Source organism: Anomaloglossus baeobatrachus, chromosome 8 (assembly GCF_048569485.1).
Source record: "Anomaloglossus baeobatrachus isolate aAnoBae1 chromosome 8, aAnoBae1.hap1, whole genome shotgun sequence".
In the NCBI taxonomy this organism is placed as follows: Eukaryota; Metazoa; Chordata; class Amphibia; order Anura; family Aromobatidae; genus Anomaloglossus; species Anomaloglossus baeobatrachus.
Genome location: NC_134360.1, coordinates 248,097,715 through 248,114,742, shown reverse-complemented (window position 1 = coordinate 248,114,742; position 17,028 = coordinate 248,097,715). Strand labels below are relative to the sequence as shown.

Here is a 17,028-nt window from a genome sequence, read left to right as displayed (position 1 = left end):
GCCGCAGGTAACTAGATGGTTACATCTATGTAACATTAAAACCCATGGGGCGGATGTAATATATGGGGACATTGTGTCCTATATATAAAATACAGCAGGAGAGAAGCAAAGTCCTGCACCACCGCAGATTACCTGCAATATCGCTTGCGGTACCGCCTGTGCCTGTGCTCGGGTGGAGAGCCTGTAGGGTCCGACAATCCAAAAGCGGGGTGCTGGTCATAAGGCAAAGTCCATTGATGAAGCCTGAGAGTAGAAAGAGACCGCACTCAATCCGCTGTGAAGGATTTCTTTATTCAAACACGTGCAGAGTGGAGGGCTGGAGACACACTGTGAGCTGGCTCCTCAAGAATGGACCTGTGGAAGCCCAATTTGGGCGAAACAGCTGTCGTCCATTCTTGAGGAGCCAGCTCACAGTGTGTCTCCAGCCCTCCACTCTGCACGTGTTTGAATAAAGAAATCCTTCACAGCGGATTGAGTGCGGTCTCTTTCTACTCTCACGCTTCATCTATATATAAAATACCCTATAATACATAGTTTATAATATGTATTTTACATAGAATCACTTGTAGGTAGATGTTATCTATCATTTAATGACCTGTTATGAGATAATTGGTATATGCCACTCATGACTCTCTCTGCCACATGTGATATGTGACCATCACTGGCCATTGTATATACATCTTTAACCTGTTGTAGCAACTGCATTATATGTACCACTCTTTGTTATGCGGCTTTCTATCTACCCAATATCCAAATATATGTTAACCTATGTATAATGAAATGTTACTGCTTGCACTGGCACTTTGTATAATAAACTTTCTATTTTGAATATCATAATCTGTGATTCCTGAATCTCTTTGTAGGTTGTAATTGTTGATGATAAGAATCAATTCATGAATTTGAGAGGCCACCGATAGGTAACATGTTTCTAGCTGTATCTGTAGGAATATTCAAGGTCTTTGTAGGTTTCTGTAACCTGTTCTTCGTTTGTAGAAGTCAATGATCGCTTCACTTTTTGGACCACCCTCTTTACAAGAATATTACTGAGCGTGAGGCCATTAACCATGAGAAATGGGCAAGGATTCATCAGGAATGTTTCCAGAAGCCGGTGTCTGGCTTTCCATCACATTTTCAATAGATCTTAACAGCCAAAGGGGTTCTGGTAAGTACTAAAGACACTTGTCATGGGAAGGAAGGGGGGGGTGTTTGAATAATTTTAAAGGGAACCTGTCACGTAAAAAAAATGCTATTAACCTGCAGATAAAAGTTAAACTTTCGTATAAAACCCAATATGCGATGATTGAGATTAGGGTGGGGGGAGGGGGGGGATTACCACTTTGATTAAAACTTAAGAGTAATGAATGGTCTCTTCTGACCTGTGTGTTCATGTGTTGTTTTCACCGCTCTCCGGAAGCGGAATCCATGTGGGCTGATGTAGAAGATAAAGTCATTGTGATATGGAAAGCAGCGGAATCTGTGATCCACCAGGTAGGAGAGCTCATACACAGCTTTGATGTAGTCATTTTCACTGTAAAGAGAAGACAGTAATGGACCGTGTTGCTTCTGTAGCAGGGTGTTGGGCCTCTTCAGAACAGTCTTTTGCCACCAAGACGCAAATGGATTTAACCAATTTGGCCAGACCCCTTCTCTGTGAGGACACTATAACAGCTACATAATATGCCTCTATGGCATCTCTATATTTGATATTCTGTGTAATTTACACATAAATTGCCAGTAACCACCAACCTGTTATTCTGGCAGTTGCTCTCGTAACTGAAGGCGCATTTCATGATGGTGTCCAAGGTCATGAGACTGACGTGATGGAAAAGCTCCACTGGTTTCTTATTTGGGGCCAGTTTCTCCCATTTGTCCTAAACAAGAGTCAACATTAACCATCATCGTAATCAGAAAATAACCAAACATAGGTGGATGTTCTCCTTTGTCTTCTAGTTACTGTTTTACGTTAGACCAGTTTTTGGGTGACTGAGAAGGTTCCAGGATGTGGGCGTTTCTCATTACCAGCATGACGTTAACACTGTCGGAAGTCACTCGGACATACGGCTTCAGGACATCGTAATGGAATCCCGGGGTCAACAGCTTCCGGTGCTGGAACCACTTCTGTCCCGACAGCACCAGCAAACCTTTCCCTGAATGACAAACCAAAAGATAGGTAAAAGCAGGGAAGAAATAAAGCGACTAGCGTAGATCTGACTGTCGGAAGGACAATGCACAATTCCATAAAAAAAGTTTTAAAATATAAAACTAGAAAAAAAATAAAATGCAAAAATAGCAAATATCAATATGATTTTAAACATACGTGATTATTTGTGGAGTTTCTTAGAATATAGGAGAGAAATATGTTATTATGGAATAACCATCGGAATAAATCAGGTCATGTTACTTACCGATCCATGGGGTTATGAAGTAATAGGCAAAGTTGTCCTTTGGATCTGTGAAGAAATGGTGCAGGTTGAGAACACATTCAGTATTCATGGCAAGGGGAGCAATGGTTCACCCTGAACAGCACAAAGAATGCGAACGACAAAAAGTCACAAAAAGACCTCAATGTCAAGTAGTTCTTTTCAGGACAGAGCTGCAACACCAGACTTTGCCCCTGAATGCCTGAATGAGTAACACAGTGTGTGTGTGTGTGCGTGTGTGTGTATATATATATATATATATATATATATATATACAGTGCCTACAAGTAGTCTTCAACCCCCTGCAGATTTAGCAGGTTTGATAAGATGCAAATAAGTTAGAGGCTGCAAACTTCAAACAAGAGCAGGATTTATTAACAGATGCATAAATCTTACAAACCAACAAGTTATGTTGCTCAGTTAAATTTTAATAAATTTTCAACATAAAAGTGTGGGTCAATTATTATTCAACCCCTAGGTTTAATATTTTGTGGAATAACCCTTGTTTGCAATTACAGCTAATAATCGTCTTTTATAAGACCTGATCAGGCCGGCACAGGTCTCTGGAGTTATCTTGGCCCACTCCTCCATGCAGATCTTCTCCAAGTTATCTAGGTTCTTTGGGTGTCTCATGTGGACTTTAATCTTGAGCTCCTTCCACAAGTTTTCAATTGGGTTAAGGTCAGGAGACTGACTACGCCACTGCAACACCTTGATTTTTTCCCTCTTGAACCAGGCCTTGGTTTTCTTGGCTGTGTGCTTTGGGTCATTGTCTTGTTGGAAGATGAAATGACGACCCATCTTAAGATCCTTGATGGAGGAGCGGAGGTCCTTGGCCAAAATCTCCAGGTAGGCCGTGCTATCCATCTTCCCATGGATGGGACCAGATGGCCAGGCCCCTTGGCTGAGAAACAGTCCCACAGCATGATGCTGCCACCACCATGCTTGACTGTAGAGATGGTATTCTTGGGGTCGTATGCAGTGCCATCCAGTCTCCAAACGTCACGTGTGTGGTTGGCACCAAAGATCTCGATCTTGGTCTCATCAGACCAGAGAACCTTGAACCAGTCTGTCTCAGAGTCCTCCAAGTGATCATGAGCAAACTGTAGACGAGCCTTGACATGACGCTTTGAAGGTAAAGGTACCTTACGGGTACATGGTATCCATCCACAGACAGCCGTTTCGGGGTATTTGCCCCTCATCAGTGTGGAGTAGGAATCTGGCTAGTGGGACATTGCCTAGTAAAAGACTATGTGAGCAAGGATGGTTGACCTTAGGGAGATCAACATCCACCACTGCGGAGACACCATCACGTGTAGGAAACTAGCCAGGTCTTTCACCGGGAAGGAACAACCACGGGAAGGAAAAAAAGTTTGGCATAGGTGGTCTCCGTGACTGGAGACTGCCCTTCCCGTGGTTGTTCCTTCCCGGTGAAAGACCTGGCTAGTTTCCTGCCAGCGTTGAGAAACATGTGATGGTCTCTCCGCAGGCCTTCTTGATTTGAATATTTCCCAGGGGGTATTGCTCTAGAATCACTGCGTTGAGAAACACGTGATGGTGTCTCCGCAGTGGTGGATGTTGATCTCCCTAAGGTCAACCATCCTTGCTCACATAGTCTTTTACTAGGCAATGTCCCACTAGCCAGATTCCTACTCCACACTGATGAGGGGCAAATACCCCGAAACGGCTGTCTGTGGATGGATACCATGTTTGGCATAGGTGGTCTCCTTGACTGGAGACTGCCCTTCCCGTGGTTGTTCCTTCCCGGTGAAAGACCTGGCTAGTTTCCTGCCAGCGTTGAGAAACATGTGATGGTGCCTCCGCAGGCCTTCTTGATTTGTATATAAATATATATATATAAAAAATATGAGGATGTGTATACTTATATATATATATATACACACATACTTATATATATATATATACTGTATATATAATGTGTATGTATATACGGTATATATATATATATATATATATATATATATATATATATATATATATATATATATAATCTGCAATAGTTGCTCCTGCAATAGATTGTAGCATTTTCCGAGTTGTTGCCTATTATATGTTGCTTTATATAATAGTTGCTCCTGGTAGCAAAAAAAACATTTTATAAAGCTTACGTCATTTAGCAACAAAAATTGTTTTATATATATATATATATATATATATATATATATCTATATCTATATATATATATATATATATATATATATATATATATATATATATATATATATATATATATATATATATATATATATATATATATATAAAATTATCATATAGACCTACATACAACAGCATTGCTCCTCACCTTGCCTGGACAGAATGGCCTTCACATAGTCTGGATGATAGACAATGAGGGAGGCGAAGAAATTTCCAAGCCACATGGGGAAGGCATAATCAAATTGTTTTGCGTAATTATTCACCCTGTCCAGATCTTTTCCATCTTGTATGAACTGTTAAGAAGAAGAAAGGTCTCAGAGATAAAAGCGCTGTGGAATTAATAGCGCTATATAAATGAATAAAATTATTATTATTATTATTATTATAAAACCTTCATGGTCTGACCAGTAGTCACAATAGAAGGTTAATCTAAATAGTGGTTAGCACTGCAGCGCTGGGTTGAAATCCCACCCAGGACATCTACAAGGAGTTTGTATGTTCTCCCCGTGTTTGCAATGGTTTTCTCCCACACTCTGAAGACATTGTGATAAGGAATGTAGATTGTGAGCCCCAATATAGACAGTGATGATGATGTCGCAATATAAGCCAGTTAAACAAAGCAACATGTTACACAATTTTGTAAACAATTGTGACTGGGAGAAGTTGTCGTGACGGTCTGGGCTACAAAAAAGCAGATGAGAAAAGGGTCTACGATTAAGAAAGAAGTCACATAATTTATCTATAGTGTATTCTATTCACTGCTATAGTCCATGGATCTCCTGTGTAGAACCGGTATAGATCACTATAGGGTCATTGTATGGTCCGCATCAGGTGTTGGTGAGTTAGGAGTTGTTCATGAAGGGATGAATCCAGAAATATATTCAATACTAAATATCTATCGAATGCTATAATAAAAGTTACCCTAATTGCAAAGCTTGACGTTTTGAGTGTGCTGTGATTTCTTCATGGTGGCCATATTGGTAATGTATACTGATTCATATTTAATTAGTACAGTAATATTATGGAATCACTGTTTAGTGGTCATGGTGTGGCGATATTATTGCCCCTTGTAGTGTTGTATTTATGGTCATTTTAGTTTTTATATGCTGTGTGCACACATTGTATTTTTATTGCGTTTTTACTTTTCACAAATCTGCAAGGAAAACGTTTTGCCAGCAAAGTCAACAAGAATCCTCAAGTGCTCTGCACATATTCAAGATGTTTTCCTTGCAGAAAAAAAATCTGCAGCGTGTCAATTCTTTGTGTTTTTTGGCTGCGTTCTTCCTCCATTGAAATTAATGGAGAAAAAAAAAAAAACTTGTCAAAAAAGTGCATTTTCCTGCCAGGAGATGCCTCAATTTCTGCAATGTGTGCACAAGTCTAAGGGGCCCTTTGCACACTACGACATTGCTAGCCGATGCTGCGATGCCGAGCGCGATAGTCCCCGCCTCCGTCGCAGCTGCGATATCATGGTGATAGCTGCCGTAGCGAACATTATCGCTACGGCAGCTTCACATGCACTCACCTGCCCTGTGACGTTGCTCTGGCCGGCGAACCGCCTCCTTCCTAAGGGGGCGGGTCATGCGGCATCATAGCGACATCCCGCCCACCTCCTTCCTTCCGCATAGCTGGTAGAGGCAGGTAAAGGAGATGTTCCTCGCTCCTGCGGCTTCATACACAGCGATGTGTGCTGCCGCAGGAACGAGGAACAACATCGTATCTCCTATTGGTGCGACATTATGAAAATGACCGACGCTGCACAGATCACCGATTTTCGACGCTTTTGCGATCGTTTATCGGCGCATCTAGGCTTTACACGTTGCAATGTCGTTACCGGCGCCGGATGTGCGTCACTTTCTATTTGACCCCGACGATATCGCAGTTGTCGGCCGGGACGCAGGTAGGAGATGTTCCTCGCTCCTGCGGCTTCACATACAGCAATGTGCGCTGCCGCAGGAATGAGGAACAACATCGTAACATCGGTCTTTCCCAAATCATGGAAATGACCGACGCTACACCGATGATACGATTACGACGCTTTTGCGCTCGTTAATCGTATCAAAAATCCTTTACACACTACGATGTCGAGAGCGACGCCGGATGTGCGTCACTTTCGATTTGACCCCACCGACATCGCACCTGCGATGTTGTAGTGTGCAAAGGGCCCCTAAAAGTATTTGGAGAATATCTGATAGAATAATTCTATTATTAAATAATGAGTAAATTATTATTAAATGATCTTTAGTGATTGTATGGCTGTTTTATTTAAAGCTATATGATCAAAACTAGAAAATGATCTTATTGTTCAATTTTGTACCATTTGGTCACTGTTGTCTAGAGATTGTATACAAAGCATCATTCACAATGGCTGAGTGTGCGTCGTGATTGGATGAGATCATTTTCCACCGTGTCGTGGATGGACACATTGGTCACGTAAACAATCCATTGACAGATTGCACACATTCAAAGTATGGAAAACTCTCAAATGATCCATTGCAAGACAAATGTTGTGTGCGCAATCTAAGCATGAAAAACTTTGATTCCCTTTTTCTAAAAAAGTAAAAAATGAAGCCCCCCACATGGCTGCCGCAGATCTTTTGAAATATCTTTTTTGAAGAACAAAATAAATAATAATTAAACTTGACTTTGGAAATAGCAGGTTCACGCCTTCTAATAATGACATTATCAGCAGGATGAGACCTATGGAACCGGCGGCTCAGATAAAACTGGAGCAAAACTGGTGCAGAGGGCAAAATATCGGTGGAGTTTGGTCACCGTCTGCTTCTATCTCTCCTATTTTACCATAGTAAACAGTGTATTTATGGCATGGAAGGTAAAGGTGAATCTCTCCATGTGACCTGCTGTTTATCTATACGTCAAGAAAGCTGGATATTGCATAGTCATTGCACGGTCCTACTAGATATACTGTATATTGACAGCTGACAACCGGTGTGGAAGTTTTCCACCTTGTTTTGGCCAAGACCCTGCAAAAAGGAACATACATACATACATACATACAATGTATAGTGAAGCTCCTGGACTGGATCTTTCTCCTCTTCCAAGGAATACCCCATGAAACTAAGATCCCAAGTAGAGTTGAGCGGACTGGCAATAATCCGGGTCCGCCGGATCCGTCGCGGATTGTCAATGAAGTCCGGATCCAATTCGGAAGCCGGACCCATATATGTGAATGGGGAGCGGATCCGGGACGAGAGGGAGAGAGAGAGAGAAGAGAGAGAGAAGAGAGAGAGAAGAGAGAGAGAAGAGAGAGAGGAGAGAGAGAGGAGAGAGAGAAGAGAGAGAAGAGAGAGAGAAGAGAGAGAGAAGAGAGAGAGAAGAGAGAGAGAAGAGAGAGAGAAGAGAGAGAGGAGAGAGAGAGAGGAGAGAGGAGAGAGAGAGAAGAGAGAGAGGAGAGAGGAGAGAGAGAGAAGAGAGAGGGAAGAGAGAGAGGAGAGAGAAGAGAGAGAGAGAAGAGAGAGAGAAGAGAGAGGGAAGAGAGAGAAGAGAGAGAGGAGAGAGAGAGAAGAGAGAGAGGAGAGAGAGAGAAGAGAGAGAGGAGAGAGAGAAGAGAGAGAGGAGAGAGAGAAGAGAGAGAGGAGAGAGAGAGGAGAGAGAGGAGAGAGAGAAGAGAGAGAGGAGAGAGAGAAGAGAGAGAGGAGAGAGAGAGGAGAGAGAGAAGAGAGAGAGGAGAGAGAGAAGAGAGAGAGAAGAAAGAGAGAGAGAAGAGAGAGAGGAGAGAGAGGAGAGAGAGAAGAGAGAGAGAAGAGAGAGAGGAGAGAGAGAAGAGAGAGAGGAGAGAGAGAGGAGAGAGAGAGGAGAGAGAGAGGAGAGAGAGAGGAGAGAGAGAAGAGAGAGAGGAGAGAGAGAAGAGAGAGAGAAGAGAGAGAGGAGAGAGAGAGAAGAGAGAGAGGAGAGAGAGAGGAGAGAGAGAGGAGAGAGAGAGGAGAGAGAGAAGAGAGAGAGAGGAGAGAGAGAGGAGAGAGAGAAGAGAGAGAGAAGAGAGAGAGAGAGAAAAAAAAAACCCCGAATCCGGATCGTGCAGCCGGATTCCCGGGTCCAGGTCGGACCCGGATTGGACGCTGAAACCGCGCGGATCCGGACTTTTACAGTTCGGATCCGCTCAACACTAATCCCAAGATGTTAGTAGAGATCTCTTTTAATTCCACATAAATATTCAGGATCGTGCATTTTTTTTTTAATTACGATAAATATACACTTGGCAAATGTATACCATTTGAAATGGGTATCTTTCTGGTTGGAGCTATCCCTCCACTTTCAAGTGAACTCCCCTCTTTATGCCGCACTTGGTTTCCCGCCACCCCGGGACTTCATGGCACAAGAAACCTTCTGAAATCGAGGTTTTTGTGAGGTTTCTGACTTTTCCGGGTTGACCACGAAAAGGTGACAAGCCTTTTAAGAACAAGGTGCAGTCACCAACATGGGTGACAGCCTGGTAAGGAGTGGGGGGGAGTTTGGGGGTTGGTGCACCCCCAATTAGTATGGCACATTAGCGTAATATAATTGAGAGACTTGCGTGAAATCCAGAAACCAAAAATCTACATTGAAGCAATATCTGCACCTGTGGTTTGACTTTTTTTTCCTATTTATTGTGGATATTTCCAATCGCTGAGAAGAACAGTCAAAAAGTAAAACACAAATTATATGAGAAAGTTGTAAACTGTTGTTAGAGTTAAGCGGGCTTTACACGCTGCGACATCGCTAGCCGATGCTAGCGATGCCGAGCGTGATAACACCCGCCCCCGTCGCACATGCGAGATGGGGTGATCGCTGCCGTAGCGAACATTATCGCTACGACAGCGTCACACGTACATACCTGCTCTGCGACGTCGCTGTGACCGGCGATCCGCCTCCTTTCTAAGGGGGGGCAGTTCGTTTAGCGTCACAGCGACGTCACAGCAGCGTCACTGAACCGCCACCCAATAGAAAAGGAGGGGCGGAGATGAGCGGCCGGAACATGCCGCCCACCTCCTTCCTTCCTCCTTTTCCGGTGGACGCAGGTAAGGAGATGTTTGTCGCTCATGCGGTGTCACATATAGCGATGTGTGCTGCCGCAGGAACAACAAACAACATCGTACCTGTCGCTGCAGCGATATTAAGGAAATCAGCGACGAGACAATGAGCAACGATTTTTGACGTTTTTATGCTCGTTGATCGTCGCTCATTTGCGTTACATGCTGCGATGTCGGTAACGGCGCCGGATGTGCGTCACTAACGACGTGACCCCGACGATATCTCGTTGCCGATGTCGCAGTGTGTACAGCCCGCTTTAGACAACTTTTCTGTAAAAATATATAAGTAGAAACTAAAAATGCAAATTCCATGAGAAAACTTCAAAAGAAAATATAACCCTGCTTACCTCATGGGCATTGCCATAGAGCCAGTGACATGCAGGACCCGGGAAAGCACTGAACACGCTCTGCAGTCTTTTCCGTCTCAGGATCAGACTGGAGACCTTGTAGACCAGGGACAGGACGCACAGGTAGGCTGCCCAGTGCAGGAGCTCCGGGAGGCTCAGGGCGGACAGCGAGGAAGAAGCCATGTCTGGATTTGGCTCTGGGTTATACATTCAGGGATATATATTGGTGACAGGAGGAGCTACAGGCTCACAAATCCAAAGTGCAATGAACAGAGGAGGACCGACACCTGTGGAAGGTGTGTGCACCGGCACAGAAACAGACAAGCAACTGATCAAGCAGGTAGCCTTAGGCTGAGTTCACATGTCCTGTAATCATCTGTCAGAACGGATCCATTGCCAAAAAAGTTGTGCAAACAAAACTTTTTTCTCTGTTGTTAAAAAAAACAAAAACGCCCTGCAGAAATGAATTGTTTAACAGCCTATAAAGAATGGATCCGTTAACAGATTGCTATTTAGTCATCCGTTTTTCTTTCATTTGTAAAGGATCCATTTTTTCTTACAGGATCCATTTCAAATGGAAGATAGATAGCAACTCATTAACGTATTTGTTCCCCATTTATTACGAATTATTTTTTACCCATTTTTTATGTGAATTAGCGCAGAGGTGTTTCTTTTATACATTAGCCTTAAAGGGAACCAATCACCAGGATTTTCCTATATAAGCTAAAGCCGGTGCTATACTGGCACTATCAGGCTGATTCTATACATACAGTGCTATACTGGTGCTATCAGGCTGATTCTATACATACAGTGCTATACTGGCACTATCAGGCTGATTCTATACATACAGTGCTATACTGGCACTATCAGGCTGATTCTATACATACAGTGCTATACTGGCACTATCAGGCTGATTCTATACATACAGTGCTATACTGGTGCTATCAGGCTGATTCTATACATACAGTGCTATACTGGCACTATCAGGCTGATTCTATACATACAGTGCTATACTGGCACTATCAGGCTGACTCTATACATACAGTGCTATACTGGCACTATCAGGCTGATTCTATACATACAGTGCTATACTGGCGCTATCAGGCTGATTCTATACATACAGTGCTATACTGGCGCTATCAGGCTGATTCTATACATACAGTGCTATACTGGCGCTATCAGGCTGATTCTATACATACAGCGCTATACTGGCACTATCAGGCTGATTCTATACATACAGTGCTATACTGGCACTATCAGGCTGATTCTATACATACAGTGCTATACTGGCATTATCAGGCTGATTCTATACATACAGTGCTATACTGGTGCTATCAGGCTGATTCTATACATACAGCGCTATACTGGCACTATCAGGCTGATTCTATACATACAGTGCTATACTGGCACTATCAGGCTGATTCTATACATACAGTGCTATACTGGCACTATCAGGCTGATTCTATACATACAGTGCTATACTGGCATTATCAGGCTGATTCTATACATACAGTGCTATACTGGCACTATCATGCTGATTCTATACATACAGCGCTATACTGGCACTATCAGGCTGATTCTATACATACAGTGCTATACTGGCATTATCAGGCTGATTCTATACATACAGTGCTATACTGGCATTATCAGGCTGATTCTATACATACAGTGCTATACTGGCACTATCATGCTGATTCTATACATACAGCGCTATACTGGCACTATCAGGCTGATTCTATACATACAGTGCTATACTGGCATTATCAGGCTGATTCTATACATACAGTGCTATACTGGCGCTATCAGGCTGAGTCTATACATACAGTGCTATACTGGCACTATCAGGCTGATTCTATACATACAGTGCTATACTGGCGCTATCAGGCTGATTCTATACATACAGCGCTATACTGGCACTATCAGGCTGATTCTATACATACAGTGCTATACTGGCACTATCAGGCTGATTCTATACATACAGTGCTATACTGGCACTATCAGGCTGATTCTATACATACAGTGCTATACTGGCATTATCAGGCTGATTCTTTACATACAGTGCTATACTGGCACTATCATGCTGATTCTATACATACAGCGCTATACTGGCACTATCAGGCTGATTCTATACATACAGTGCTATACTGGCATTATCAGGCTGATTCTATACATACAGTGCTATACTGGCATTATCAGGCTGATTCTATACATACAGTGCTATACTGGCACTATCATGCTGATTCTATACATACAGCGCTATACTGGCACTATCAGGCTGATTCTATACATACAGTGCTATACTGGCGCTATCAGGATGATTCTATACATATAGTGCTATACTGGCACTATCAGGCTAACTCTATACATATAGTGCTATACTGGCACTATCAGGCTAACTCTATACATACAGTGCTATACTGGCACTATCAGGCTAACTCTATACATACAGTGCTATACTGGTATTATCAGGCTGATTCTATACATACAGTGCTATACTGGCGCTATCAGTCTGATTCTATACATACAGTGCTATACTGACACTATCAGGCTGATTCTATACATACAGTGCTATACTGGCACTATCAGGCTGATTCTATACATACAGTGCTATACTGACACTATCAGGCTGATTCTATACATACAGTGCTATACTGGCACTATCAGGCTGATTCTATACATACAGTGCTATACTGGCGCTATCAGGCTGATTCTATACATACAGTGCTATAGTGGCGCTATCAGGATGATTCTATACATATAGTGCTATACTGGCACTATCAGGCTGATTCTATACATACAGTGCTATACTGGCACTATCAGGCTAACTCTATACATACAGTGCTATACTGGCACTATCAGGCTGATTCTATACATACAGTGCTATACTGGCACTATCAGGCTAACTCTATACATACAGTGCTATACTGGCACTATCAGGCTAACTCTATACATACAGTGCTATACTGGCACTATCAGGCTGATTCTATACATACAGTGCTATACTGACACTATCAGGCTGATTCTATACATACAGTGCTATACTGGCACTATCAGGCTGATTCTATACATACAGTGCTATAGTGGCACTATCAGACTGATTCTATACATACAGTGCTATAGTGGCACTATCAGACTGATTCTATACATACAGTGCTATACTGGCACTATCAGGCTGATTCTATACATACAGTGCTATACTGGCACTATCAGACTGATTCTATACATACAGTGCTATAGTGGCACTATCAGGCTGATTCTATACATACAGTGCTATACTGGCACTATCAGGCTAACTCTATACATACAGTGCTATACTGGCACTATCAGGCTAACTCTATACATACAGTGCTATACTGGCACTATCAGGCTGATTCTATACATACAGTGCTATACTGACACTATCAGGCTGATTCTATACATACAGTGCTATACTGGCACTATCAGGCTGATTCTATACATACAGTGCTATAGTGGCACTATCAGGCTGATTCTATACATACAGTGCTATAGTGGCGCTATCAGGATGATTCTATACATATAGTGCTATAGTGGCACTATCAGACTGATTCTATACATACCTGTAGTGGTCAGCTCGGATGTTTAGGTTTTGAAATCGAAGAAAGTAAAGTTTATAAAATCATCAGCTTCTTGAGTGACAGCAGCTGAGGATCAGATAATATCTGGGGGGTATTCATAGTTATCCCCTCCCCCTGTTACAATTAGTATAAATATTATACAAACGATTCACTTTTTCACTTGCAGGACCTTTGTGAGGTCATACCCATGTGACCAGAAGGGGCGGGGCCTCAACCAACAAAGCTGATACCACAAAACATCATTTTTCTGTTGGCTAAATAGAACAAAATCACCTATGACTACATAGTATTGCTTGATTTTCCTTTTCTCTTAACACTTTCTCTCTTATAGGCGTCTGCGGATGTTCTCTGTGAAGCCTCCAGCAGTTGTCCCCCATTATGTTCACGCTCCATCTATCTCGGTATCGTTGTTCCATCTCCTCGATATCTTGATGAAATCTTTCTCTTTGCTCTTTGATAACAGCATTAATGTTTTGAGCAAAGTCATCCAAATGGGAACATAATAAATGTACAAACTCAGCAGACAATCCAAGACTTTGAAACATTTCAGCATCTTCTCCACGATGGACTTACATTTTGGATCTTTGTTGTTACCTTGAAATTTATTCAAGACTTCTTTAAAAGAATACCAAACCCGTTTCTCAACCACTTTCATTTTTCAAACACATCGTGCTTCGAGAGTTTCCGAATATCCGGCGCCACAAAATGCTTTCCTTCAGTTTTGCTTCGGACGGTCTCTGACACTTGGTACACAGGTACTTAAAAGTCCCTCCTTCTTTTGGTTGAGCTTTCCCAAACTGCTTCATCAGTCCAAGCTTCATGCGGAGTGGTGGCAGGACACCTTCGGTGGCATCAACTAAACTTTCCGCAACTATGTTCTTGAGTCCAGGTTGCAAAGATGTTCTTGTTGGCCAACTTTTTTGGCTCCAATGATGAGTCCTATCCTGACTGGCCCATTCACACAACTAGCATGGGTACTTTGTGTATCCTTCGTGCTGCCCAAGGAGCAAAGAGTGAACCTTCAGATCACCACATATTTGATCATCTTAATTTCCTTGAGAATATAGTCTAAATTTTCATAGCTTTCCTTCAAGTGCACAGAAAGCCCTACAGGCACTGAAGCATACTCGCTGCCATTGTGCAGAAGCGGCTTTCAGACTTTCTTTGGAGGAATTGTGTCGCCCTGGGCAAGCCAGGGGACACAGGTCACACACCACCACACCCTACATCCCAGCTAGGAACACCACAGCTAACCAAAAATCCTTATTGCCTTCCTCCAGAGGCTGATGATGCACACCAGGGGGTGGGCCAGGCGGTTGGCTCCGCCCACCGAGGAGTTCACAGCTCTGGAGGCGGGAAGAACCAGGCAGATAGAGTTTGGAGGAGGAAGTGGAAGGAGTGAGAGATTAGCCCAGGCAGGGCTTGAGTAAACAGCTAAGTGGAGTAAACGAGAAGTGAAAGTAGAAAGTAGAAAAGTGGTAAAGGAGGAAAGCAAGAGTGGTGACAGAGAGAAAAGCCTGAAGTAGTCCAGCTGTGTGCAGGACAGGTCAGCAAGGTCAGCAACGGTGGTGACTGTCTGGAGGGGGACCGTTTGGAAGTTCCTGGAAGGACCCCGGAGGCTGTGTGCCCGGCGGTCTGGAGCAGTGTTCCGAAGGACAGTCAGCACCAGGGCAGGGGCCTCTCGGACCCCGGCAAGGCTAGGAGTCGCCATAATTTGCCAAATCCGTCAGTGACGGGGACGAAGATCCCCCAACAACCAAGTCCCGATTGAAGGCAACAGCCCAACCAGAGTAGAAGAGACACCGCCACCGCCAAGGCACCAGTTTCTTAGGGCCAGCGCCTGCGGGCAAAGAGTAGAGCTCCTCCGGTCCAGCTTGAAGCCGGGGAGCGGGTTACCGGTGGGGACCCATCGCAACCAACAAGTACACAAAGGTGCAAGGAAGAGGGACATCACCGTCACCTACTGGGAGCGCAAGTGCAGCCGTCCGTGGGACCGTCTATCCAGCCGTTTGGTTTACCGTAAAAACTGTGTCAACGTCTCAGGCTTAGTGAGTACCACAGTGCCGCAAGGCACAGCGCTGCCCCCGCGTCCCTGCGCCCACCAGGCCCTGCACCTCCCTCACCATCACCGGGCCCCGGGATCACCAACCCCTACCCACGGAGGGGCAACGCAACACCTGGCTGCTCCGCATCACCATCCCCGGGACCCCCAGATTGAGCAGCGGTGGTGAAATCACCACAACCGTGGGTGGCGTCACGGACAATAAATACTTCCCACACCCAACAAACCCCTTTCACTCACGGGCGAGGAGTGCCGCTCGAGAAACCCCGGGATCCGGCCCACCGCTCGAGCCACCACTGAGCAGCAGCCGCCGGACCCGAGCAGAAGGGGGGAGCATAGTGTGCTGACACCCTCCTCCCCGCCCGCGACAGAATCAATCAAGAGTCTCCACTCGCTCACATTATACTCAATGTTACAGTTTTCCATCAGCCCAGGAATATCGCTGCAATACACTAGAGCACCGTCTTGAGAAAAGTATGGGATTTCTTTCCTCTGCTTCTGCACCATGAAAAACAGGTACCAGAATCCAGCAGGTACCAAGATTCTTTTCCTTTAGTCTAGAACCTAAAAGTTATGCAGATTGTTTAGGAAGGTCCAAGCCCCTGACTAAATCATTTATTTGAGCGGTGAGGAAATCTGTGGCTCGTTGGGAAGAGCGTGAAAATTTTCATCAGAATCTTGGTTATCTACGAAAATCCTGGTGATTGGTTAAGGCAGAATGGAACACTGAGGAGGCAGACGACGGACGGGCTTTACAGTAGTTGCAGTAGTGTGAAAACAGCCTTAAAAGGGTTATCTATCACTTTGTAACATTTTTTATGTGGCATGGGGAGCAGGAAATAGTAAATGGGTGTATCTAGGACATTTAGTTAAGAGTGTGTCCCAAAATATTGTCCAGTGTGCTAGGTCATTTGGCCATTTTGGCAATGCCGAAAGACTCAAGGCCAAACGGAACCTACAGCCTGAGTCAGATATGGTTGTGTAGCTGCCACGGGGGAAACTTTTCAGTTCCAAAACCACAACAAAATCTGCATGAAAAACTTGCAAATATATTTCTTTGAATTTCACCTCTTTACATTGAAAGTGATAACGTTTGCTGTGAAAATCCAAAGTGAAAACTGGCACGCTGAAGATTTAAAAGTCCGCATCATGGGTGCGAGCAGATGAAATTTCCTACAATATTGTCTATATGACGGGTGTTAAAATACGCAGTCGATGTTTCATATGCAAATTCTCACAGAAAATCTACAGTAATATCAGTGCACCCATTACATATTACGCCCTTGCCTCAAGATAGCCGATGAAACCTCAAGGCTATCACATAACAAGAATGCATTCCTGGTTTATTCTGCTATTGCATTTTCTTTCCTCTAGGGGGCATCACACAACATCCTTCACAAA

General features: G+C 43.8%; 1 protein-coding gene across 1 annotated transcript in view; it reads right to left on the bottom strand.

Moving 5' to 3' along the window:
• The window catches only part of LOC142248999 (cytochrome P450 4B1-like), a 29,718-nt gene extending 19,561 nt beyond the window's left edge, over positions 1 to 10,157 (bottom strand). The window contains exons 1-6 of the mRNA XM_075320526.1: positions 9,970 to 10,157; positions 4,741 to 4,885; positions 2,406 to 2,450; positions 2,020 to 2,147; positions 1,747 to 1,871; positions 1,377 to 1,528 (exon numbers count right to left, since the gene is read on the bottom strand). Of these exons, the coding sequence (XP_075176641.1) occupies positions 1,377 to 1,528; positions 1,747 to 1,871; positions 2,020 to 2,147; positions 2,406 to 2,450; positions 4,741 to 4,885; positions 9,970 to 10,152 (778 nt within the window). The 5' untranslated portion in view covers positions 10,153 to 10,157. The remainder of the gene's footprint in view (positions 1 to 1,376; positions 1,529 to 1,746; positions 1,872 to 2,019; positions 2,148 to 2,405; positions 2,451 to 4,740; positions 4,886 to 9,969) is intronic.
• Positions 10,158 to 17,028: the final 6,871 nt, after the last annotated feature.